Source organism: Phoxinus phoxinus (assembly GCF_949152265.1).
Source record: "Phoxinus phoxinus genome assembly, chromosome: 5".
NCBI classification, from domain to species: Eukaryota; Metazoa; Chordata; class Actinopteri; order Cypriniformes; family Leuciscidae; genus Phoxinus; species Phoxinus phoxinus.
The window spans coordinates 27,449,841-27,475,461 of NC_136880.1; the positions used below are offsets into that span (position 1 = coordinate 27,449,841).

The 25,621-nt window shown below is 38.4% G+C and overlaps 1 protein-coding gene across 3 annotated transcripts in view; it reads left to right on the plus strand.

The window, feature by feature from the left end:
- dlgap1a (discs, large homolog-associated protein 1a) overlaps positions 1-25,621 on the plus strand; it is a 135,497-nt gene that overhangs the window by 105,531 nt on the left and 4,345 nt on the right. For 2 of the 3 annotated variants that reach the window (XM_079612503.1, XM_079612502.1), the window contains exons 6-12: positions 1,210-1,387; positions 2,438-2,675; positions 19,592-19,995; positions 20,128-20,207; positions 23,204-23,622; positions 24,305-24,396; positions 25,109-25,261. In XM_079612503.1, coding sequence (XP_079468629.1) covers positions 1,210-1,387; positions 2,438-2,675; positions 19,592-19,995; positions 20,128-20,207; positions 23,204-23,622; positions 24,305-24,396; positions 25,109-25,261 — 1,564 coding nt within the window. Of the gene's footprint in view, positions 1-1,209; positions 1,388-2,437; positions 2,676-19,591; positions 19,996-20,127; positions 20,208-20,717; positions 20,817-23,203; positions 23,623-24,304; positions 24,397-25,108; positions 25,262-25,621 lie in introns of all 3 variants that reach the window. The other variant, XM_079612501.1, reaches the window with a different exon arrangement.

The following is a 25,621-nucleotide window of genomic DNA, read 5'->3' on the forward strand; positions in this document are numbered from 1 at the left end:
TATAATACGTATAACAAATTAGAAATAAATGCAATTAAGTTCTTGCAAAATATGTTTTATACAGACATTTTAGGCCATAGATGTAATCCAATAATTGGTCCTAACTATAAATTAAAATTTAAAAATATTATAAATATTATTTAAATATTAAATAAAAATACTACAACAAACAAATCTGTGGTGAGAATTTGTTATTAATTTATTTGTATATAATATTTTATATAATAATGTATATATTATTATTATTAGGGGTGTAACAATATATCGTGTCACAATATATGGCAAAACAAAAATGTATCGTGGATAGTGACAATATGTAGTGTGTATAGTTCATCCAAAATAAAATTCAGGTTTTCAGAGTTTTAGTGTCAGTACTACATTAAACTGCTATATATAATGTTAAATATAATGTATAATAATGCAATGGGGGACTATTTGTGGGTCCTGATAATGCCAAATGTCTTATGGTAGCAGTAAAAAGTGGCCTACCTTATTTTAAATATATCTAGAGATTCCTTTATTTGTAATTTTTATGGTCTACAAAAAAACTAAATTGTGTTTCACACATTCACCACTCAGTGATTCAGTGCAAAACAATTTATTATAAAATAAGCAGCTAATAAATAAATATACTAATAAATATACTAAAGTACACAAAAATATAATAAAATAAATAGTTCTCATTTTTAAAAGCTAAAAAAAAAAAAAAGTGCAATTCACGTTCTCTGATTGAGCAGTCTGATGGGAAAGAAGCTGTTTAAGAAGCTGTTGTTAGTCAAGCATATTCGTCTAAAGTAATTCTGTATTTTAAGCTTCAGAATCATGAATATTTGTATTCTGGTGTCACCATTTTCCTGTGCATTGGGTTACCAGCACCAAGTCCAAGCCTACACTCACAATGTAATACCAAATTTAGCATTTTAATCAACAGTATATTTTGTGTTAACCTTTTACCATACGTCTTGGAGTATCGCAATAATATTAAATCTTGAGTTCAGTATTGTGATATGCATCACATCGTGACATGAAGGTATTTATTTACACCCCTAATTATTGTATATAATGTATAATATTAAATAAAAATGTAAGTATAATATAAATATAATGTATAATATCATTTATTTAAAATACACACTACTTAATAGTGGGGTTAAATCACTGTCAGTATAAAAAAAATAAACATCTCTTGTGTTTTCGTCCATTTCACAGGATCTCTTCAGAGCACTCTCCAAAGCTGCAGATCCGGAGTCACAGCTACTTGCGGGCGGTGAGTGAAGTTTCCATCAATAGGAGCCTGGACACCCTGGACCCCAAAGCTCTGCTAGCCTCTCCCCAATACCGCTCACGCAACGAGAGCTACATGAGGGCTATGAGCACCATCAGCCAGGTTTGTGCTCACCCCCAAACACACCGTCATAGCGGGGTGCAGGGGGAGGAAGGTCAAAATCCACCCAGATTAGTCCAACAAGTCCAGTTAAAAACTATGCAAACGACATCTGATTCATCCACCGATGAGATGAATTTGAGCCATCACCATAACAGTGTTCAATCACAGATGTATGTGTCTAACCAACTAACATGCTCCATGTTACATAGAAGTTGGATGGCATTCATCAGGCAGTTACTCATCCATCTTAGGCACACTTAGTCCCCAAGCACTGCTTTGTCATGCTAATCACAAAATGGCAAAGATGACATCAATGCCATTTGGCGCCAGCAATGACTGCTCTCTGATAGAAGATTAGGAAAAGACTAAATTCACAAGGAATGTTTTGAAATATTAACATTAAAACGCTTTAGACCTTCCTGTAAATATTTTGTGGATGGCACATGACAGTTGGTAAATAAGAATGTGGCCGATATAGCTCTCATGGGTGATTGGGACAGAGTTTTGAGCTTTCTGCAATGTCCAAAACACCCACCCTTTCTACAATCCTTCTCTTTCCACAATTGTACCTTATCACGTCTCCATTAAACCCCCGCTGTCGTCCACCCTTGGTTTCTGTTAGGATCAACACTAATGAACATGTTGATCTTAGTACTGTCTCACCATATTCCACCCTGTCAGTAAACCTTAATTGAGGATTTCCTCCACGCTGGTGTGGAATACACCTTCATTTACCCTGTAAAGTTGTCCTTCAAGCCTCACTATGTTTCTTTTTTTGACTCTTCCTCTTCTTGCCACTGCCTTGTGTGTTTCTCACCTTCTCCTAATGACTTCTCTGTAGTTTCTGGCTCTGTTTTCCCCTTTCTTTTGATTTTGCACCCCATATGACCCTATGGTAAGTGGGACTTGGAGCTCATTTTACGGATGATACCCGCTCTTTTCTCTGAGCACTGCCTTCTCTGTTTCTCCTGACTGTTCTTTTCTAATTTTTATTTCTTGTCTTTTCTCTCTGTCTGTATCTGTCCTCTTTTCTCCTCTGCATGTCTGCAGGTGAGTGAGGTGGAAGTTAACGGGCAGATCGAGGCAGTGTGTGAGAGTGTGTTCAGTGAAATGGAGTCGCAGGCCATGGACGCCCTGGACCTGCCCATGCCCGGGTGCTTCCGCATGAGGAGTCACAGTTACGTGCGTGCCATCGACCAGGGCTGCTCGCAGGACGACGAGGGACCTTTGCTCCCGGCCTCCCCCCCGAGGACCACTACTACTGTCAGAACCATCCAGAGCAGCACAGGTCAGCGTGCGAGTGCATACTCCGACTGTCTGTCCATCTATCAATCATACTTAATGCATGTTTAAAAACTATTTTTATTATCAAACATGTTCCACAGTTTAGCAAAATGAGACAATTACTGATTTAGCTGATTTGACCGATAAGTTTGGGCTCTTAGGGGAGAACAAAAGTGTGTCAGTGAGAGAGGCAGTTTCGCTAGACAGAATGCGGCACAATTATCATTTCGCACAGCCCTATATTTTGTACTTTCTTTCTGTCTTTTGTTATCTGTCATTCTGTCTGTCTTTCATTCTATCCATCTATCTCTCTTTGTCTGCCTGTCTATTGTTCTGTCTGTCATTATATCCATCCATCTTTCTGTCTGTTTATCTGCATTTCATTTTGTCTGTCTATTGTTCTGTCTACCATTCTACCCATCTATCTCTCTGTCTGTGTATCTCTCTGTCATTTTTCTGTCTATTGATGTTTGTCAGTTGTTTTATCAGTCTATTGTTAATTTTATTGGTTTGTCTGTCGTTCTATCTGTGTATCTTTGTCTGCCGCTATCTGTCTGTTATTTTGTTTGTCTGTTTTTCTGTCAATTTATACATCCATCTTTCTGTCTATTCATCTGTCTGTGTGTCTGTATATCAGTCTGTTGTTCTATCTTTGTACTTATGTCTGTCGTGTCATTCTATCCATCCATCTGTCTATCGATCTATCTATCTTTAAATTAGCAGCTCGCTTTATCAGTAAATAAAACTCTTCTTTCATGTATCAAGGAGGCTGTCAGCGGAAGAATCAATATTCATTTGTTATTTTCTCTGTGGGTCACAACATGGTTATCCTCAGATGCCCTGACAGGATGTGTCTGATTTGCTTTTTATTATCACCGTGAGGCAATAACAGCAGTAATGGGGAAAAGAATGATTAATTGAATTTGATTGATTTAATCTGATGTAGAGAGAGAGTAAATCGTTACATGAGCTATGACAGTAGGCTATCGTGTTATTGTACAACATATAAAAATAGAAAATTTTGTATCTTTATTATTTATACACAAATGCAGAACTGCTCCGCATTCAAGCTGAGATTTGAAAATATTTTACAAATAAGAGTCTCACAAATGATTGTGAGATTTCAAGTGACCAACAGCAATCCAGATGTCAGGCCTGATGTGTGAACTCAGTGTGACCTGTGTCTGCTTTTGCTCTGGGGTTTTCTTTAATCTGAAACCCCAGTGATCACTAATCCACCTCCAGCATCCGAACCCAGTTTGATTTCATCACAGTTGACATCTTCATAAAAAAGTGCCCACAGTCTCTCAAAAATGCAAGGCTTTTTTTTTTTTTTGGTTTCATTTTTACTATTAAACTAAACTTAGCGGTGAAGCCTGTCTGTTCTTAATAATATTTTGCCCTAGTTTTAAAACCATATTTTCACATTCTGCCATTGGATGCCCTAACGTTATTGGTGTACTGTGTGTAACTGCAAATGTATTGCCAGTAAAAATAAGATGCCAGTCTATTTTGACAAGGAATAAGTTTTATTTCTGCAGGGGGGAACCATTTGGATATAGCCGAACTGTATGATACATCATATCATGAACAAGATGAACGATTATCAATGCATTATCAATTTTTTAAATGCTTTGTGAGTGTCTTGTTTCATGTTTGATAAAGCTTAGATTGCTTAATTTTAGCAGAAGGTTGCAACATAAATACATTAAAAAAACAATCAGACTTCATTATCTGACAAAAAACTAAAGCTCCACTGAGAGTCACTGGACACTAGTTGCTCAAAATCACAAATTCTTACTGAAAATAAATTACTTCTGGTTGCTATGTCAATGTAGGTTCCTGTCAGTATGAACTGGGTTTAAGTTTGACAGCGTCTCTGGGGGAATTTTCACTCTGGCAATTTGTTTGGAAAAGCCCAAGTATGTAATACTTGTCAGTAAAAACATTAAATGAGAGATTATCCACAATGCTGCAAACTTTGACATTTGAATTTGAATAAATCAGGAAGTTCGGAGAACTGTTTGATGTCGTAATCCCTCACTGGAAGTTGCATTCAATTTATATGGTGTGGTTTCGACAGTGCTGCAATCTCTCTTTGCACTAGTAATGCAGATTTGAGTGCTGTGTTCTCCACTTGTGTTCTCCAAATGCCTGGGGCTAGTCAGAGAGCCAACATATGGCCACCAGCCTCAGTGCATCTATGAAGAGAAGACAGCTGGCTGAGGAGGAGGAAAGTAAGGAAATGGGAAAAGTTTCTTGAAATCTTATGGGATAACCTTTAGGCTCTCGCTTTACTGCTCACATCACCTGTGGGCCGGTTTAATCGAGTGGAAATTTAGGGCTCTGAACAGCATCTTTGAGCCACAGATTCAGTTTCTGCCATTGGATCAAAACACCAGAGAATATAGACTGTGAGAATACAGACAATGCTGATAGTATATATATATAATAGCTGATATATATATATAAACATTATAAATATATAAATAAATTAAACATTATATAAATTATTATCATTACTTTTGGCATCCTTAATGCAAGATAAGCAAACAATGACAAATACCTGGTTTTATAGATTGTGATGGTGTGATATAACAATCCGCTTGTGTCACTCTTAAGCCAGCTGCTGAAAGATGCGTGATGTCTATAATTACTAGAGATAGTGAGTTGCTCTACATGGGATGCACCTGCCAGCCAGAGGCAGGTGTAGTTTGAGTTTGGCAGGGCTGTGCAATTGATAGCTGCCATTTGTTTAAACTTCACATACTGACAGCTCAGCAGGGAGCAGGAGCCTGATGTGACGCCTTGGCTGGGGTGACTCTGGCAAGAGATGTGACAGACATGACCTGACCTTCTATCTGTGCCTGACATTGATTTAAGAGTGAGAATTGCTGTGCATTTGAATTGTGTTTGTTAGGGTAGGGACACACCAAACCACCAAAGAACTCACACTGCTGAACGCCGACTGTGTTTTCGCCTCTCGTCGCGGCAAAAAAGTCGCTGCACTTGAACACACCAAGAGAGCTGCAGCCGATCAACTAGCATGTGCGTTCTGCGCCTGCGTGTAAATGACACAGCTGTCTATTTTTGTCTATTTATAATTGTTGGAAACACATCTTCACATCATTAGTTAACTGGATAGTTCTCTAAAACGAAATGTATGTCATCATTACGGTGAGCAAAATGTCATTCCAAAAACGGTATGTCTTTTTTGGAAGGTATTTTGAAGAATGTTTCGACAGTTTTTGTCCATGTGATAAAAGTCAATGGGGTCCAAAACCACATTGGACCCCACTGACTTTCATTGCATGAACAATAGAAACACTGAGACAATAGACATTCATGCAGGTTTGGAAAGACATGAGGGTGAGTGAATGATCCTGTACCACTGGACAGTAGATACAGCACTGTGTCCAGTCATCCCTGTCCAGTGCGAGCCCTTCCAGATGTCCTCGCCACGGAGACCCGGCCAGACGAATTATGAGATGGTTAATTGAGGGAGCTGTCAGGGTTGACATTGAGAGGGCACCTACCTTCCCTTCATCCCCTTCAGAACACCACTGTGTGTTCAGACGAACAGAGCGGCACCATCTGCCTGGTACGCAGCAGGCCCTTATCACACACTGCAACACTGCCTTTGGGGTAGTGAGCAAAGTCTTTGAAGTGGAGTGTAGCGAAGTTTAGGTTGTTGTTTTTTTACACTTTATTGTTTATGTTAAAAATGTTCCACTGAAGCTGTTATTAGTGTTTATTTTATCATAATGACATGCAGCTTTTGATAAATTGTTAATGGCTTGGTTTTGCTCTGTGTTTTCTCCTAGTATAACTAATTGACAAACCATTAGCGTGCAATACTTCATCCTCACCACAGGGAGCAGACAATGAGTCTGAAAACATCATTTGTCTTGTTCTCAGGAACACGCTCGCACGTTAAACGAGTCATGAATGAACGTGATGGGCAATTTCTTCCATTAATGTCATCCATTTCCCAGCATTACTTTAATAAAAAGGCACTACACTCTCGTGCATGAATGGGCAGCCTTTAATTCCTCTGTCGGGACACAGATTCAGTTAGATGATATAAACTCTTTGCTTTGTATCAGTAAGGTTAAAACAATAAACCTTGGAGCGTGTGTGTGTGTTAAGACAATAGTGTTTGCTTCTTTTCAGCATTCACAAATCTTAACGCAAGCCTGAGCTGTACACCACGAGCAGAGGTTTCCGGCCCTCAACAGGCAGAGATTGAGCGAGAGAGATGGTGAAGTGAAAGGTAGGAAGTTTAGGGAAGCAGCCAGGGGTTAGATGCTGACAGGTGGGCTGTTGCAACTTCAAGCATTTGTTTGCACAACGTTGTGCCGTTTTGCAAGGCTGACTGCACAGAGCACTCCAATGACGCTTTAGCTGTGACGTCCCTCAGGCTCTAACTGCAAAATCCTCACACGGTCTCTAAACTGTGTTCCTGGCCCGGCATCAGCTATCATTTAGACTCATAGTCAAAGGATGGAGGCTATTTTAGAGCTGTCCTTAGTCTGTGTACGCCAGGAAAATACCACAGCTGCCATCGCAGGGACTGATGATCAATGTTCCCCTTAAGCTTCACGAGTGTGCAGGCAGAAAAGACATTCAAATGTGTCTTAAAGGTGAAAATCACAATGTTTAAATGTCTGTGATTTTAATATTAAGACAAACCATGTGAAAATTCATAAGTCAACCCCATTACTTTTAAAGAGAGTATTTTCTCTTTAAAACTGCAGTGATCTAGTCAAGAATATATTTGTATAGCGCTTTTCACAATACAGATTGTATCAAAGCAGCTTCACAGTATTAAATTAAAATAATAATAAAACGCCCATGTTTGGTAATGCTAATCAATACATAGTAATATTGATTGATTCATTAAATTGAATATCCCCAACTGAGCAAGCCAAAGGCAACAGTGGCAAGGAAACGAAAAACTCCATCAGGTGACCTAATGGAGAGAAAAAAAGAAAAAAAGAAAAAAAAAAAAACCTTGGGAGAACCCAGGCTCAGTCGGGGGCCAGTTCTCCTCTGGCGGTTATGAACTAGAGGCCGGATTTAACTGTAAGATTAAAACATTTATATGAATGCTTGGTTAAAGAGATGCGTCTTTAATCTAGTTTTGAACTGGGAGAGCGAGTCTGAGCAACGAACAGTATCAGGAAGGCTATTCCAGAGTTTTGGAGCTAAATGTGAGAATGCTCTCCCTCCTTTGGTGGACTTAGATATCCTAGGTATAACCAAAAGCCTCGAATTTAGCGATCTTAAAGAGCGCGATGGATTATAGGGCGATAGAAGATCCGTTCAATAAACTGGAGCTAAGCCGTTTAGGGCTTTATAAGTCAGTAACAATACCTTATAATTAATACGGAACTTTATAGGTAACCAGTGTAGAGATGATAAGATCGGTGTTATATGATCATATTTTCTTGATCTGGTAAGAACTCTAGCGGCTGCATTTTGGACTAACTGTAGCTTGTTTATTGAGGATGCAGGACAACCAGCTAATAGAGCATTACAGTAATCTAGTCTCGAGGTCATGAATGCATGAACTAACTTTTCTGCAAAAACTCTTTGCTTTGTATCAGTAAGGTTAAAACAATAAACCTTGGAGCGTGTGTGTGTGTTAAGACAATAGTGTTTGCTGCTTTTCAGCATTCACAAATCTTAACGCAAGCCTGAGCTGTACACCACGAGCAGAGGTTTCCGGCCCTCAACAGGCAGAGATTGAGCGATCTAAAGACAGCTTGTCTAACTGTTAAACTCTAACCGACGGTTTTGGTTAGAAATCGCTAGTGTTTCTTACGTCACAGACTACTTTGTGTACCAATCAGGTCTACGTGGGGGTGGGCTTTTGCATATCATTAACTGCTGCAAAGCAGGGGAGTCTCAAGAGAAGCCAGGTTATCCCAGTATATTTTTCTGTTGATATGAAAAAGCGGGTACATTTAACAATATAGCGGGTGAATTGTGTATATGTTGTATATTACAATGTTATGATGAACTATATATGCCTCTCTCCACTGACGTTCTAAGTTGTTCAAAGCGTTTGTAAGGATGCTGATTTTTAGAAGGCAAATGTCTGACTCTTAGATGGTGAACGGGAACATGGTTTGGGTAACATTAGCAACACATTATTAGCCGTTTGATAACGTAGTCAAGCAAAAGGCAAAACATAATTTTACCGTTGGAAAGAGCGATACCATTGTGCAGCGTTTACTATAGTAAAGTTGACCGACCGAGTGGATCTCTGAGCTTGTGTGAGGGGAGGCGGGCTAATTTGCATATTTATGGATCCACCATCCACATATAATAAATGAAGCATGAGTGTAGTAGAGTTACGTTCAAGCTATTTTAAGGCATGAAGAATTTTTCTTTATAGGAAAAAACGTTTAAATGTCGTTTTAAGGGATACAATTATTACCTAAAGGGGGACTTTAAATCAGAGCTAAATATATGGGCAGTGTTTCATCTGTAGTCCATCTGCACGTTCATTAATTTTTAGTATGGAACTGAAGCTGTGGGGAAAACTTTGCTGCGGAAATATGCAGTGTTAGGTATTTCACAAGATAAGTTCTGAATACTGGACCAGTTCAGTTCATATCAGCACCAAACAAGTGTTTGCAAAAGTTATATCTTAATATTTATTTATTCATTTAAGAATAAATTATTAATTTCTATTAAATTTGACTTTACATTTCACAATTACAACTTTAAATTTTGACATGTTTTATCGTATTTGTTACTTTATATTTCAGTTTAATTTCATCTCAAAATGTGACCGTCTTACAATTGTGATATTATTTCTCATAATTGTAACTTTTGACTATATTCCACTGTGAATTTTTAAATAATTTAATATTTATTCCTCGCCAGCATTTTTTTAAAAGTTGCCACCCACCGCCAGCATTTTTGTTATCATTTTCACATCATTTTCATGGCCCCCAGAATATTTTGTTGTATGAATATCTGAATATGCAATCTATGAAAAGGAAGAACAGACCCTCTGCTTTTACACTACAAAAAACATTTGTTTCTAGATAAATGCATTCTTTTTTTGACACAAAAAAAGCAACATTTTGAGCAAAAAGCTGAAAAAAAAAAAAAAAACATTTTTGTCAAAGACTACATCCAGATCGTATTCAGAACAATTAAAACATAGATGGAGTAACTCGAAGTCCATCAATACCCCCAAAGCTTGCACACTCCTATTACTCGTCCTGGGTCGACATTTCAATCTCGACAAAACATGTTTAAAATGACCCTGTTTGCGGTAATACTATGCTTATAATTATTATTCTGATACTGTTAAGTGTTATTATTTTAGCCTATATTTACATTCATGTTTTTGCCAAAATGTGATCAATAATTTATCTTTACCATATTACATAGCTAAGAAAATGAGGAAGTGATGTTTTGTTTAATGTAATTTCTTTGTAAAGACACAGTGGACACTGCAGTATTCAGGTAGATGGGTTGTTTCTGTTCAGGTGCCAAAGCGTTTCTGCCCAATTTTTCTCGCCAACAACAAAAATCAGAGGAAGCATGGCTGATGATACAGTATGCCTGTTATTCCTAAACTCCCCTTTCTCTGTTAGTGTTGAGCATGGAATCCAGCAAAGTGTGTGTGCGGTTGTGTGTGTATGTGTGAGGGGTGAAGTGTGATTGTACATGACGTGCATGTAATACTGGTGCGGGCTGAGCTCGAGGCTGAGATATGGATGGGATAATACTGCTGCTGGAGAAGAAGGCCTGTCACAGTCACTCTTAGTTGATGCCTGACTCATATATACACACACACACACACACACACACACTTAAACACTTTCACAAGTGCAGCAGGGGGAAGCGAGCATTTATCAGTGGAAGCTGTGATGACGCTCTGCCACATTATTCCACATTTCCAGACTGGAGAGTCGCTTCTTGGATGGCTTTGTCAGCTTCTTGTTATCTGCCTTGGTTGAGGAAAATATTCTCCATTCTTTTCCTTCATTCTTTTGTCATTACTTAGGAGATACTTTATTTTATTGCTGACAAAGTGATTGAGTGAGGATTTAGAATACAAATACCTTAGCGTATGCATACACACATTCTCGGTGAAGGTCATTTTCAGAGCAGTGTACAAGACAGGAGTGGACAGTGTGGAATCGGGCTTCACCTGGGTTTATTTTAACTTGACATGCTCAATCATGCGCTTTCTTGTTTAGCAGTAGCCTTGCTTACCAGATTATGTCTAGTAAGCAACTTTAAACACATATTCTGCTTTTTAAACTGCTTTTTAACCCTTTATTTTGAAGAGTGCTATAAAAATTCATGAACTGAATTTAAGGTGTTTATCTTCAGGTTTATACAACATTAATAGTGGGTAAACAAAAAAAAACATTTTTATGTTTATTTAAATGATATATTCCATATAATATTTAAATTATAATTTCATTTTTAAGAATGGAATATGGATTATATATTAAATATATTAAATTAGTGGCTGTGCGGGGGGGGGGGGGGTTCCTTTTCTCTAGCTTGCTGCTTAATCTATTTGATTTTGTTGTTGTGAAAGTATTTGAGTAAATGTAATTAGTTACTGCAAGGTGTAATAGGTGATTAGGTGATGCTCTACAGAAACAGTTTTGGTTTTGCTGGTTGAAAGTCTAATATCCTGATAGCAATCACTATGTTAAGAGGTCTAAATGTATACATATATTTTTTTTATAAATATCATCTGTTGAAGGCGTAGGACCATACAATGTTCGTTTAATCATTTCATTCGGTCCGAATGAAATGATACCATGTGTTCCCTGTCAGTCAGGATTAGGGTTAGCGTTAGTTTGTGTGTTTACACACCGTGTTTACACATACCACTGCACAGCCTGTTCACGCAGACGTCATACATCATCAACGCGTTTCACATACACTGTGCATATAGAGCGAGAATGGCAGGCAACAAGCTATCTTTCCTTCTGAACCGACAATTATCTACATTTCAGGTTTGACAGTCACAGTACAGTTCTATTTACCGCTGTCCTATGCAGGTAATTCAGTGAGATTCGACTGTTGCCGTCTATGTGCATATGAATAGGCCTACAGCTGAAATACAGTGCATTCTTTCCTTTGTCAACAGGTCAACTTCTGAACTGGAGTCATTTTACAATCACATACTTATGTATACAAGCAAGCACTTCTGTTTCTCCCCTCACTGTCCTGTAAAGTTTTCTCACCGGTGAACAACACGATGTAATCCAATAACGTTGTCTCGCTTCTCAAAGGTCTTCACAGCAACCCGTCAAAATAAAAGTTTGGTTTAACTTGACAGAAAATTACTGTTGAACAGTAGATTTTAGATACGTCTCAATGTAATAATAATACTAACACTAATACAAATAAATTATCATCAAAACTTTATTTTTTAAGGAATAATCACAATTTTTCTTCTATGTTTTAATTTGAGCAGTAAAGCTAATTTTGCACCATGTTGTTTGTTTGACAACAAGTTTGTTTAATTTCATATGATTAAAATAAATTAAATTAATGTTTTATGTCTTCATTTGATTACCAGAAGAAGAAGAAAAAAGAATATTGTATAAGTTTAATAATTGTATGAGTCTCATGATTTCAATTAATTAGACATGTTTTTGATTACTACAAATTTTACATCACGTATCCGTTACACGCCCGCTCCGCGACACTAGTAGTTTTGGGGCGTCTACCACCACCCTCCCCCCTGAAAAACACGTTATCAACTGCTAAATTCAAATCTGCGGTCACGCTTTGGCTGGCGCTGAGCCAAAGCTTTGTACAGTGTTTTCAGCCATATACTGTTAATTTTATGTTTATGACAATTAAATACATATAAGTACTAGCAAAAAAACAGCAGTATACAAAGTGCATGACCGCCCTGGCCATAACTGCTGTTTTTTATGCTCTAGCTTCTAACGCCAGCTTCTGTGATGCAATGACTTTATTATCAATAAGCGATTGGCTCTTTTATTTCGAAGGTATGACTTTTCCACCATATTGTGCGTTGCACTTTCTCCCATTCATTAGTAGTATGAGTGTGCCGTATTATATCTAAAGTCTTTGCTCTTACTCACCCAAACAAGGCCACTTTATGCGATTTATGAGTGCATTAGCATGTAGTTGCTGAATCGCAGGTGTTTTATATATGAGATGAGAACATGGCTTTACTTGACATTTTATTTATCTGTTATTTTGAAGAGACACTTTTTGAAGGATATTGGTTTACTTATGCCCTTTTTGAGCACTTGAGCTTAGCTGAGACTTCAGTGTGTCTGTTGTGTCAGCCTTGATGTATTGTGCTAATATTGAGGTGTTCATTTTTATTTCGAATTTTTTTTTTTTTTTTTTTTTTTCAATGAACTTGATTGCTCTCCTGACAAATCAACAGTTTCTTGTTTGTTTTTTTCACTGGCATGTCTTTTAGGTGTTGAGGACTAGTGCCTACATTCAGGGTGAGGGACATACTTAAGTCCTCTTACAATCAGATACTCTAAGATTGTAACTTTTTTTAAGAGTCATTTTCTGCATATTTTTTTCTGTCATTGAATGTCGTGCTACACTCAAAATTACATAATATTTTGGAAGTTATGAGTTCCTTTTCATGTGCACTGACACTGATTATATTAAATACAAAAAAGCACATCAAATTCAATAAAAGTATATATGCATTATATTTCAAGTCTTCTAAGGCCATGGAATATAGCTTTCACCGAAATGATGTATGTTGTGACATCAGTGACCAACATGCCTAACAACATACATCTCCATTATTCATTGCGTGTATATTCTGCAGCTTTTAGTTTAGTCTGCACACAGTGTTTATCATAGGATTGCCATCAGTGTATAATGGCTTTGTGCAATAGAAGTCAACTCACTTAAAAGATTTATGCATTGTTCAACCTTTTACCCCCAGACTGTGATAATCTGCAGATCATCGGCATAACCCTAAAACTCTCTTGTGTCCAGCTGGAGATAGTTGCTGCAGTCATTACATAAAAACTATGTCATTGTTACTCTATGTATGTCATTTTACTATGCTATACACAAGGCAAAAAAAAAAAAGCCTCCAGAATTGTGTGAGAGTGGTTGTCGGACAAAGTTTCACCCTGGGACCCATAGTTTGGCTGGCACTTGACCTTTCTTCTCATATGGCTGCCTGTGTACTCTTTTAGCCAGACGGCTTGTGTTAATTGCCTCTCATGGGGCAAAACGACAGCAAGCGCTCTCTTTTCCCTCTTGAGCTCTCTCTTTTTTTCCTCTCAGGTCTCATCTGGGAAGAATTAGACCGCATTAAACACTTTGGCAGCTTTAGATATCGGAATGAAACCCAGAGATTCCTGTCCAGGCCGGATTGCTTCTTTTTGTGGTCTTAAATATCAGTCAGGATTATGCCGATTAGCCAAGCACATACGACTCTGTCCTTGAAAAAGATCCAACATTAGGGGATGTTAAGGGCACTCAATATGCATGCGGATACTTGCGATTATGGATGTAGAGTATAATTCATTATGATGTTTCTGTATGGCTGAAAGACCATTCGCCTGAGGAAATGGAGGTGGCTTAATTCTGTCGGTTTGTCATCTGAAACAACCCTGTCAGGGTGTTTAAGAACATGAACGTGCAGAGAGCGTCCTGTCATTGTAGGAGAGACGAGTCGGCGGGCTCGAATTGATTTTTCTGCTGCCGTAACGTTCACCTTGTCCTCTGAGCTCAGGGTCAGAGAGCGGCAGACACAATACAAATGCTGTCAGTGACAGGAGGTCAAGTTTAAACGTTTTAACACACATTTTATCACCTTTCGCACAGAGCGATATGCTTGCACAACCAAATCTCCACATAAGATATGTGTGATATTTTAATGAGAGTAGCAATAACAGTAATCCTACTGAGGCTGAAATCTGCTAGCATAATATTAACATGATGCGTCTCATATTTAGTAAGCAAATATGTCATCATGTACTTATCCGGGAAGCTAAAAGCATTACACATTTTTCTGAAAAGTGTGTATTTACTCCAACTAACAGCAGTAATTAAGTAAAACTGTTGAAATAATAATCTGTTGGTATCATTAGGGTTTTATTGCTGTTAATTATCAAATATTTGTGTGTGTTCCAACACCATCACATGAAGTGTTTTATCAGAAGCATCTGTTCCTCTTCCTTTAGAACAGTTACAGTAAATCCAGACTTGATTGGCTCTCACATTTTGAAGGTTTTCCTACCAGGCTCTATATGATGTCTGTGATAACCTTGTAAGGAAGGAAGTCTGTAAGCGCTCAGGCCAGAGGAGACACTGACTTGAGCAGTGCCTGTGTGTGTGTGGGTGTGTTTACACTGCGCATCAGCAGGAGTGCTAGCTCAGCCCATCTCTTCTCTTTACATTTACATTTTAGTCATTTAGCTGACACTTTCCATTAGTATAGATGAGGAATGGAGGAATTAGTAAGGGAAATATAGGACATTGGAGCAAGTTTCCTGTGTCTTAAGGGGGCAATTGATGGCTCAGGTTGGATTGGTATCTGACATATGTCCCTGCCATCTCATAATACATTTTTATTTTAAACATGTTTATTTTTTTCTTATTTTTACTGATCGTTCATTTAATTACAAATGCCTCTGGTTGGGTCATTGCTACCAGGGGAAAATTAAGAGGACGTTGATGTTAACAATAATTTATACCTGAAAATGACAGAGAAACTAATGAATTCAAAATAGCTACAAAGTGATATGTTAAAATCAATGGGTCAAAGGTTTGGCTGACTTGCATTGGCCCATTAGCCCCTGCTGGAAAATGCCGTGACTACACCATTATGCTGCTGAAAAGCATTTTGTCTATTGATGACTATTCAAAAATGATTTTGCCAGCAACATATAAGTGCAAATATTTCATAAAATGATATACACTACCAAAAGTTTTACTTTTTTATTCAGATGGGCTGCATTACATTGATCAAAAGTGACATTTAAAGGCATTTATAATGAAAGTTCAACAAATGATTTCGATTTCAAATAAACCTTCTATTCGTCAAAGAATCCTAAAAACAATGCATCTCTCTTTCCACAAAGATATTAAATATGAATTATATAAATATGCATCATTGGTGAGCTTAAGAGACTTCTCTCAAAAACATAAAAAAATCTAACTGACCCCAAACATTTGAAACGTAGTGTTTCATAAGATCTGTTTATAGGTTGATGGCAAAAAATATATACTAGATGTAGACATTTCTCCCCGTCCTTTGCTTTTTGCGTCACAGCTCAGGCACTAGCAGGATAGTCACGAGCAAGGGGCTTGGGGCTGAGTTGTTATGATGTCATCTTCTTGTGGCTTCAGAGTCACATGTAATTTATGACTCAAGTGATTGGCTCAAAATAATGTGTGCTTATGAGCGAAGATAACATTGAGAGTTTTCACACTTCTAATGGACACTTTTTCCAAGTGGTACTCACTGCAGAGTCAAATGACGTTCAGCTCCGCCTCTCTAGACGTCTAATGGGGTAGAGGTATTTAGTTGTGGGTAAGGTTAGGCTGTGCTTGGATATTTTGGCTCCACCCGTTAGGCCCGAATTACATTCGCTCCTCCTCGCTGGACATCTAGCGAGGAGGAGCTAGACATAAGCTCCACCCATTTGTTCTGCAGAGAGCAGCCTCTCCCTTTTTTCTGCCTTTGAGATGTTTTCTGCTTTCTCCAGGTATTCTAGGACGGGTGACCAATAGAATCATCATCTGTGCTGCTACTGTAACCTCCTGCCAGTTTCATAACCCCTGTTCCATGCTAAATGCTATTCTGTACACTAATTATGTTAGGAACCCTATGACCGTTCTTACAGCGCATCGACAGTCTGTCTTTCCCAGTTATTTTAGTGTCATCAATTTGGACGCTTTTGATATTAATTGTCGAACACTCCTGTGAACATCTGTTTTGGTATAACAACAAACGCCAAAGATAATGACACAATCAGCAGCAGTCTCGCTGGTAATTATACAAAGACAATCACGGTTTACAACAGTGCAGCTTTACTGATCCCCTGTATCACTACAAACCCAGGTGGACCATGAAAAGAGAGTTGATTAGAAAGGGAGGGGGTGAAATTAGAGGAGAGGGTGACCGAAATCTCTAGAGCTGGAGCAGCATCTGATCTCTAGGCTGTTATCTCGGCAACACACACTGCAGCTCGAGAGCAGAAGTTTGTCCTGATCTTACTAGCTTGACTTCTTGAGTTGAAACGAATCATTTGTTTTGGCTGTAGAGTCGTGTGTGAACCTCTGCGTGGATGGAGGGAGAGCGTGTGTATGAATAAATGAAGATGCGCGAGTCTGAGATTAAGTCGGTTGAATTAATTGTCTGTACATGCACTCTTTGATACTGTTGTTTGCGGAGGAGAATTCTGCTATTCAAACACATGCGTGTCACAAGAATGGGCACCTTGGCAGAGAAAATGTGATAGATTGTTCATGTGAACAACACCGTTTTATCTTTAGATTTAATTCTTGAATTAATAGGTAACTTATGAAAGTCCATTTCTGCCACATAAAAAAAAAATCATTACTGTTGTGAATCTTGAGACAAAACAATGGCACTGACATATTTTGAGATATGTAAGTGCAAGTTACTTTCAGTTAAAACAGATACAAAACATGAATAAATGCATGAACATGAATGAAGCTTTTAAGGAGTTGGGCTTTTAAGGAGTTGGGCTTTTAAGGAGTTGGACTTGTGTGTGCATATGTTTTAGTTGATACCTTTTTGGGTTATCTTGTTTTATCTTGTATGGTATTTTATGTATTTTTATGTTGATTGTACAGAACTTTGGTCTGCATGGGCAGTTGTAAAGTGCTTTATTAATATGAATGAATGAATGAATGTCAGAGGTTCTCAAATTTTATTTAAATTTCATTTATTATTATTATTTATCTAAATTAATATTTTTATATAATTTATTTATTATAAATTATTAATAATTTTACATAAAAACAGAAGAAGAAAGAAAAAAAGGTCCCTCTCAAAACAAACTGATGGTTAATACAATGGCAAAATATGACAAATCGACGCTATGCTTTTTGACAAAAAAAAGAGAAGTCACTGAATGTATGGGAAGAGAAAAACCAAAGAGGAAGTGAAATCAGACAGGACATTAACAGCTGGTCTCTGTCTCACTCTAGCCTGCCCCCTTGTGGTTATTTTGAAGAAAGCAAAATAAGACAAATAAATGCCTTGCTCACAAAGACTCTCTCACTGTTTATCTCACAACACACACCTCTATCTGCAGCTTCATGCAGCCATCGTTTAGGGATTTCATGTTTAGCCTGTGTTGTGTGGGGTGTTTCTCTCTTTGAAGTGAAGTGCTGGAGGAAATGAGTCTGTGCTCCACCAGCACTGTGTCAAGCAGTAGCACTTCAAGAGAACACTTTCAATGTCAACAGATGGCACACTGATATAATAGGATTCTTCCATAAGTATGTTAATAAGTGAATATTTAATCATACTCTCTATCAGAAGCTTTTTAAGGATTATAAATAAAATTAAAATGAATCTTCCAATTAGTATTTTACCATGATGGTGCTGGTCATTTAATAATGTGCATATTTTACACCAATATGTTAATAATTAACTAATATTATATAAACTTATGTTTAACATATGTTATATATTTAATTGTTTTAGGGATATAATTATTCTATTTATTTAATAATTATAATTATTTTATGCCTATATACTGTCATAAGTCTGTACTGTATTTGTATTTATCTATGAGACTATTGTCAGAATATTGCATGTCTACCAGTAAAGCGCACATGGCAGAGGTCTATCCCAGAACTCAGCGATGATCAATTAGCTCTCACTGCTGTACATTGGAAACATCCAGAATTTGAATCTGTTGCTGGATCGCAGACCCGCATCTATGTGGCAGCTGAGCTTGACCTGAAATGGTTTACGAGACAAATCTTATGCAAATCCATGGTATGTGAAAGTTTTTTACGGCCAGATATTCAAGGTTCTGGCAAAGGCAAAAGATTAGCTCACAGAGTCATGTTGGAAGCGTGGTCTGTTCTGAGTCTTATCTCTTATTCCCCATGACTCCAGCGAAACATTCCTGGCCTCTTTAATGTGCTTAGCTGTGTGTGTTGGAGAAAACTTAAAAACCACCAGCATAACAGTGACTTTTCATAAGTAACGGCAAGTTACTGCAAGATATGCATTCACAATAAGATATTTACACGGAGATCCACGACATTTACATTCAGAAGATTTGCTTTCGTCACATTAGTAATCAGGATTCTCTGGTTTAAACATAAGATTATCTTGCTGTACCTACTTTGAATTACTCATGCACACACATATAATACAGTTCAAAAGTCTCGGGTCAGATTTTAGTTTTTTAAAGAAATTCATTATTTTATTCATCATCAATGCATTAAATTGATCAAGCGACAGTAAATAATTTACATTGATAACATTATATTTCAAAAATGTAGTTTTACCGGTAAATTTTTACACTTTTAAATAAATTAAAATAGAAATCTGTTATTTTAAATTGTAATAATATTTCACATTATTACTGTTTTACTTTATTCATGATCAAATAAATGCAGCTTTGGTGAGCATAAATTGACCTCTTACATTAAACATGAAAAAAAAAAACTCACCAACCCCAAACTTTTGGACCGTAGTGAATTTTTGGAGACAGCCATGGCGAATTGGTAGTATGTATCCTGACTCATAATATAAAACCCTGTTTTTTCTTGCAAGGGCTTCAAAATGCCTTATAGCTGTTTCCATCCTTAACTCAACCATTTACATCCCTTTTTTTAAAGTTTATACTGCATCCGCTTTTCTAAGTTATAAGTCATCTGTGAAATGAATGTGTAATTTTCTGTCTACAGTGTCATCATGTATCACCACCTACAAGAAGACTCCTCCACCGGTACCTCCTCGCACCTCCACCAAGCCCTTCATCTCCATCACGGCCCAGAGCAGCACGGAGTCTGCGCAGGACGCTTACATGGACGGTCCCGGTACGCGGGGTGAGCCCGTCCTCCACTCCGGCCTGAGCAATTCCACCGAGAGCATTGACAGCATGAAAGCGCTGACGGCCGCCATCGAGGCGGCCAACGCTCAGATCCACGGCCCTGTCAGTCAGCACGTCAGCAACAGCACCATCACCATCAGCACCACCCCATCGTCTCCGCTGCCCATGCCTATTCCTGTTCCCATACCCATACCAGTCCTGGAAGACATCCGCAGGGATGTGCTCAGGAAGAGCAGGTGCCTTTCCATTGGCATCCAGGTGAGTGAGAACATTTTCATCATTGTTTTCATAGTTTGATTATTCCTGTTGGCTATTAGAACATAAATTTAGTAGATGATTCTTCAAATGAGTGTGGAGGTGGCTGGTTTACTATGTAATGCGTTTAAACAGGTGGATGGGCCTGAGGACCAGGAACTAGAGGACCAGTCCAAGTTCCAGTCAGTGGGGATTCAGGTTGAAGAAGAGCATGGGTAAGTCTATGGCCGCATTTACACTGCAGGTCTAGATGCCCAATTCTGATTTGTTGGCTATATCTGAACAGTGACCTATATCTGATATCTGCATTTACACTATACACTTGGCGAAACAAGTTAATTTGTGGCCATGATGTAACTAAAACGAGTGTACGAATTAGTAAAAGGTGGTCACGATTTACTAAAACCAGAAGGAATAAATTCTTATTTTGTTGCTACTGACACAATCTGCTCAGTGCTATTTATGTTTAATTAGCTTCCAGTGATTCAGGACAGAAACATTAACATTGAGGATGCCCCCAGTTTTCAAATCAGTATTGAATCACTTCTGTCTTTAATATTTACATTTACATTTATTCATTTAGCAGACGCTTTTCCAAAGCGACTTACAAATTAGAACAATGGAAGCAGTTAAACTAACAATAGGACAACAATATGTAAGTCCAATGACCCTTCCCAGTTTAATCTAACGCAGTACCTAATTTTTATTTTATTTTCTAAAATTAGAAAAGGCGTCTTCAGCCGTTTCTTGAAAATGGACACGGCTCAGCCGCTCTGGTTGAGTTGGGCAGATCATTCCACCAGCAAGGAACAGACCAGAAAAAGGTCAGAGAAAGAGATTTAGTGCCTCTTTGAGGTGGCACCACAATACGGCGTTCAATTGCAGACCGCAAGTTTCTGGATGGCACATAAGTCGGAAGTAATGAGTTTAGGTAAAAGGGAGCAGAGCCAGTGGTTGTTCTGTAGGCAAAAGTCAGTGACTTGAATTTGACGCAAGCGGCAACTGGCAACCAGTGCATTTTTGTGACGAGAGGAGTGACGTGTGCTCTCTTCGGCTCGTTGAAGACCACTCTAGCTGCAGCATTTTGGATCCGTTGCAGAGGTTTGATAGTGCAATCTGGAAGACCTGCCAGGAGAGCATTACAATAGTCCAGTCTGGATAGAACAAGTGCTTGGACAAGGAGTTGTGTAGCACGCTCTGATAGGAAGGGCCTGATCCTCCTGATGTTGTATAAGGCAAATCTGCAGGACCGGACAGTTCTAGCAATGTGGTCTGTGGTCACAACTCCAAGGTTGCTGGCTGACCTTGATGGAGTTATGGATGAAGAACCTAGCTGAATGGAGAAGTTGTGGTGTAGTGTTGGGTTGGCCGGGACCACAAGCAACTCTGTCTTCGCAAGGTTTAGTTGAGGTGGTGGTCAGGCAGGCTGAGATGCGAGCAGCTACCATCGGATCGTCAGGCTGGAATAAGAGGTTGAGTTGTGTGTCATCAGCGTAGCAGTGATGGGAAAAGCCATGTTTCTGAATCACAGATCCTAGCGATGTCATGTAGATGGAGAAGAGAAGTGGTCCAAGCACTGAGCCCTGAGGCACCCCAGTAGCTAGATGTTGGGTCTTAGACACCTCCACGACACCCTAATGTTGGGCTCTATCATTGTAGTTATGGGTAATAAAGCATTAAAATTATTCCACTCACCTTTGCATTATCACCTGGTATTTGTGTCCTCTAGTGCTCCATTTCCTCTAAGATAATTTACTGGTTATAAAATATCAATTTTATCAAATCGCTTCAATCTAAAGATTAGTGGAGTGGTGAATATTGTTCCATTCTGAAAAGTATTGTTTATCCCCTTCAGCTTTTATACCGCACACTGCATATGGTGAGAGAGTGCATTAAAATGAAGGATTAAGAAACTCTGTATTAGGGAGACACTTTCACTTTATTAAACGTATTGAGCAGGGACAGGATTATCCCAGAGCGCTAAAGCTGGCACACCGTGGCTCTTCTCAAAACTGCCTAGCTAGACTGTATTTTAAGGCACCATAGACATTCTCCTGATGTCAGAAATTGTAACAACCAATTATGCTGCATCCTAAAAGACCTAATTTTTGCCTAAATTTGAAGTGCCACTACACGTTTCTTTTGATAAGGCAGTACCACAATTCATTGTGACAAGCTCAGCAAAACAATTTCATTAAATATGGTGGAACAAAGCTGAAGGAGAGTGTAAATGTTTATTATCTCATTACTGAAAAGTAATGTTGACAGGAAACCAGCTTTAAAAGATGCATTTCATCCAATTTTCATGTTTGCTACATAATTTAGTTAAATTATCACTAGCTGTGTACTTTGTATCAGTCTCTTTTGTAAATCACTTGAGTGGTGTTATTTGTCTTCTAAATAAATAGCTGTTAATGATGTTTATGCCTGCAAACAGCATCTCAAACCAGTTACTAATGTGGTACAAATGGTATCTACGTAGACAGTAGCTCATGTAGGCAGTAGGCAGCTCATGTTTTGAGACAGAGCTGATGTAGCAGTGAAATGCAAGGCCATGAAGAAGAAAATAAAAAATATATTTTAAAAGGAAAGGGAAACGCATGTCAAGTTTTGAGAAACATGTTCTTTGTATTCATGGTAGTTTCATATGTTAAAAAAAAATTATAATAATCCCATTAATCATTATTGGTTTGATCAGTTCATTGTTATTTTTAAAAATGTAAACTAAAAAGTATCTTCTTTTTTTTGACAAAAACAAATGTGAATTATTATTTATTAAATATCATTAGGTTTTTGTGGCATCTTACATCTGAGAGACATGCTGACCTTGCTGACCTTTTTTGTTCTGCATGTTGGTTGCACCACATGACTTCAAATCTTAATAAATAGTGTAGTTTTTATTCAAATATTTTTTCTAAGACAATTTTGTGCTAATACAATTAACATAATAAAAGATGATGCCAAACTACTTTGTTTTATTTTCAAGAGTTTTCATTTTAAATGAGACTTTATTATCTTTATTATGATACTGGGACAGTTGTATCAAACTGACATTTTTATGCCCCCCAAACAATTACCAAAACTAATATTATTACAGAAATTAAATCCATTTTCATCATAGAAGTGTGTGTAGTAGTTACTGTATGTACTGGTATGAATTTCTTTCTTTCTTTATTTCCTTCCTTCTTTCTTTCTTTGCTCTGTGCGTCAGTCACCGGCGGTTCACCCGCTCTAACAGTGTGACGGCAGCAGTGCAGGCTGATCTGGACACTCCCGACTACACACCAGCTGACTCTCCTGTCACAGAGTTCCCGTCTTCGGGCTGCTTGTCACGGCAGTACTCGCGTGATGCCGCCACGTCCACCGTCAGCATCCAGGGCTCAGGGAATCACTACCATGCCTGCACCTCAGACGACTATGATGACGTTGGGTTTGATCCGTCCATCCTGCCTCCACCTGACCCCTGGATTGATAGCGTAACAGAAGATTCCCTGGAAATCGTGGGCCGCTCGGTGTGCCAGCGTGACGGCCGCTGGTTCCTCAAGCTGCTGCTAGCGGAGACGGAGCGCATGGAGGGCTGGTGCAGGCAGATGGAGCACGATGAGAAGGAAAACAAGCTACCTGATGACAGTGAGTGACTGATTTCACCCATAATGGAGTCTCATATGAAGGTCTCAACTTTGAAGAAAGTAAAATATAATTTTAAACATTATTCTGGTTAGTTTTGTGTGCTCTGTGCATTGTTTCGGTGCTCAGTGGGCATGTTTGCACTAATTATTATGCCAATGACTTTTAATTTGAATACAGCTAAATTAAATATGGCTTGCAGGTGATTAAAGACACAGATTTTTTTTGCTGAAACACCACATGCAAAAGTGCAAAAACTGTTTATTGAGATCACCCCTTCTGCATTGAAGTCGTCTGCCCCCTGCTGGACATTCTGGTCCTCACACTGTTTGCCTGAAATATCAGGCATTGTTTTAAGAAATGCTGACATCACCTAACTTCAGTCTCTCCTAATTATAATCATAATAGAGCTCTTTTCTTTCAAGCCTGTCAAGTTTCAGAATGAGCAGAATCCTTTGTTTCTAGTGTTGTTATGTGTGTATTTGATGCTCACCCGTGTGTGTGTGTGTGTGTGTGTGTGTGTGTGTGTGTGTGTGTGTGTGTGTGTGTGTGTGTGTGTGTGTGTGTGTGTGTGTGTGTGTGTGTGTGTGTGTGTGTGTGTGTGTGTGTGTGTGTGTGTGTGTGTGTGCGTGCGTGCGTGTGCGTGTGTGTGCGTGTGTGTGTGTGTGTGTGTGTCGGCCCTCAGTTCTGGGGAAGATCCGCAGTGCAGTGGGAAGTGCACAGCTGCTTATGTCCCAGAAGTTTCAGCAGTTCAGGGAGCTCTGTGAGGAAAATCTGGTGAGTACTAATAGTTATGATAATAAACATTTATTTGACAGAGGCAACTTAATACCTTTCGAAAGTTTGGGGTCAGATTTTTTTTTCTGAGAAAAGAAATTAATCTTTTTATTCAGCAAGGACACATTAAATGTATTATAAGTGACTGTAAATATATTTTTAAAGTTACAATGGATTTCTATTTCAAATAAATGTTGTTCTTTGAACCTTTCTGTTCATCAAAGAATCCTGAATAAAATGTATCATGGTTTCCACAAAAAAATATTAAGCAGCACAACTGTTTTCAACATTAATAATTAATAATAAAAAAGAAATATTTCTTGAGCATTAAATCAGCATATTAAAATGATTTCTGAAGGATCATGTAACACTAATGGCTTCTTAAAATTCAAAGGAATATATTATATTTTAAAATATATTAAATAGAAAACAGTTGTTTTAATTTTTAATAATATTTCTCAATATTACAATTGCTGTATTTTTGATCAAATAAATGCAGCTTTGGTAAACCTTAGAGACTTCTTTCAAAACATTTAAAAATCTTACCAACTCCAAACTTTTGAACAGTAGGTTTGGATCAGCTTTGGCCCTTTGGAAAGGAATGGAACTGTGGAGACCTTTGCACCTTTTGCGATGAGCACACCAGTTATTAAAAAAAACGTAGTCATGTATAATTTTCTCTCTTCTTCTTCTGTAACTCTTGGCTCAACAGAACCCAAATGCTCACCCGCGGCCAGTGGCTCAAGATCTAGCAGGGTTCTGGGACATGCTTCAACTTTCCATTGAGAATATCAGCCTAAAGTTCGATGAGCTTCACCAGCTCAAAGCCAACAACTGGAGACCCCTCGACCCCCCCGAGAGAAAGGTACAACAAACTTGCAGAATCAGTACAGAGTCATTGACATATGAATGCAGACGTGCCAGATGCCTGATCGGATGGCAACATTGCGTTTTTTTTCATTCATGTGCATGATCTGTTGCTTCTGTAGTGTGGTATTATGCATTCAGGGGAGGGCACTGGCAATTAGAGTTCTCAACGGGCCTGAAAATTACAACCCGACCCGACCCGGCCCGTGGCTTTTAAAGCCCGGACCCGAACTAACCCGACACATCAACATGAATTATCTGCCCGAACCCGGCCCGCGGCCCGACTGCCGTGTATTTTTTTTTCTCATACACGTATTGACCAGCAGACGGGAATTCAAATCAACCTTTAATGTCCACG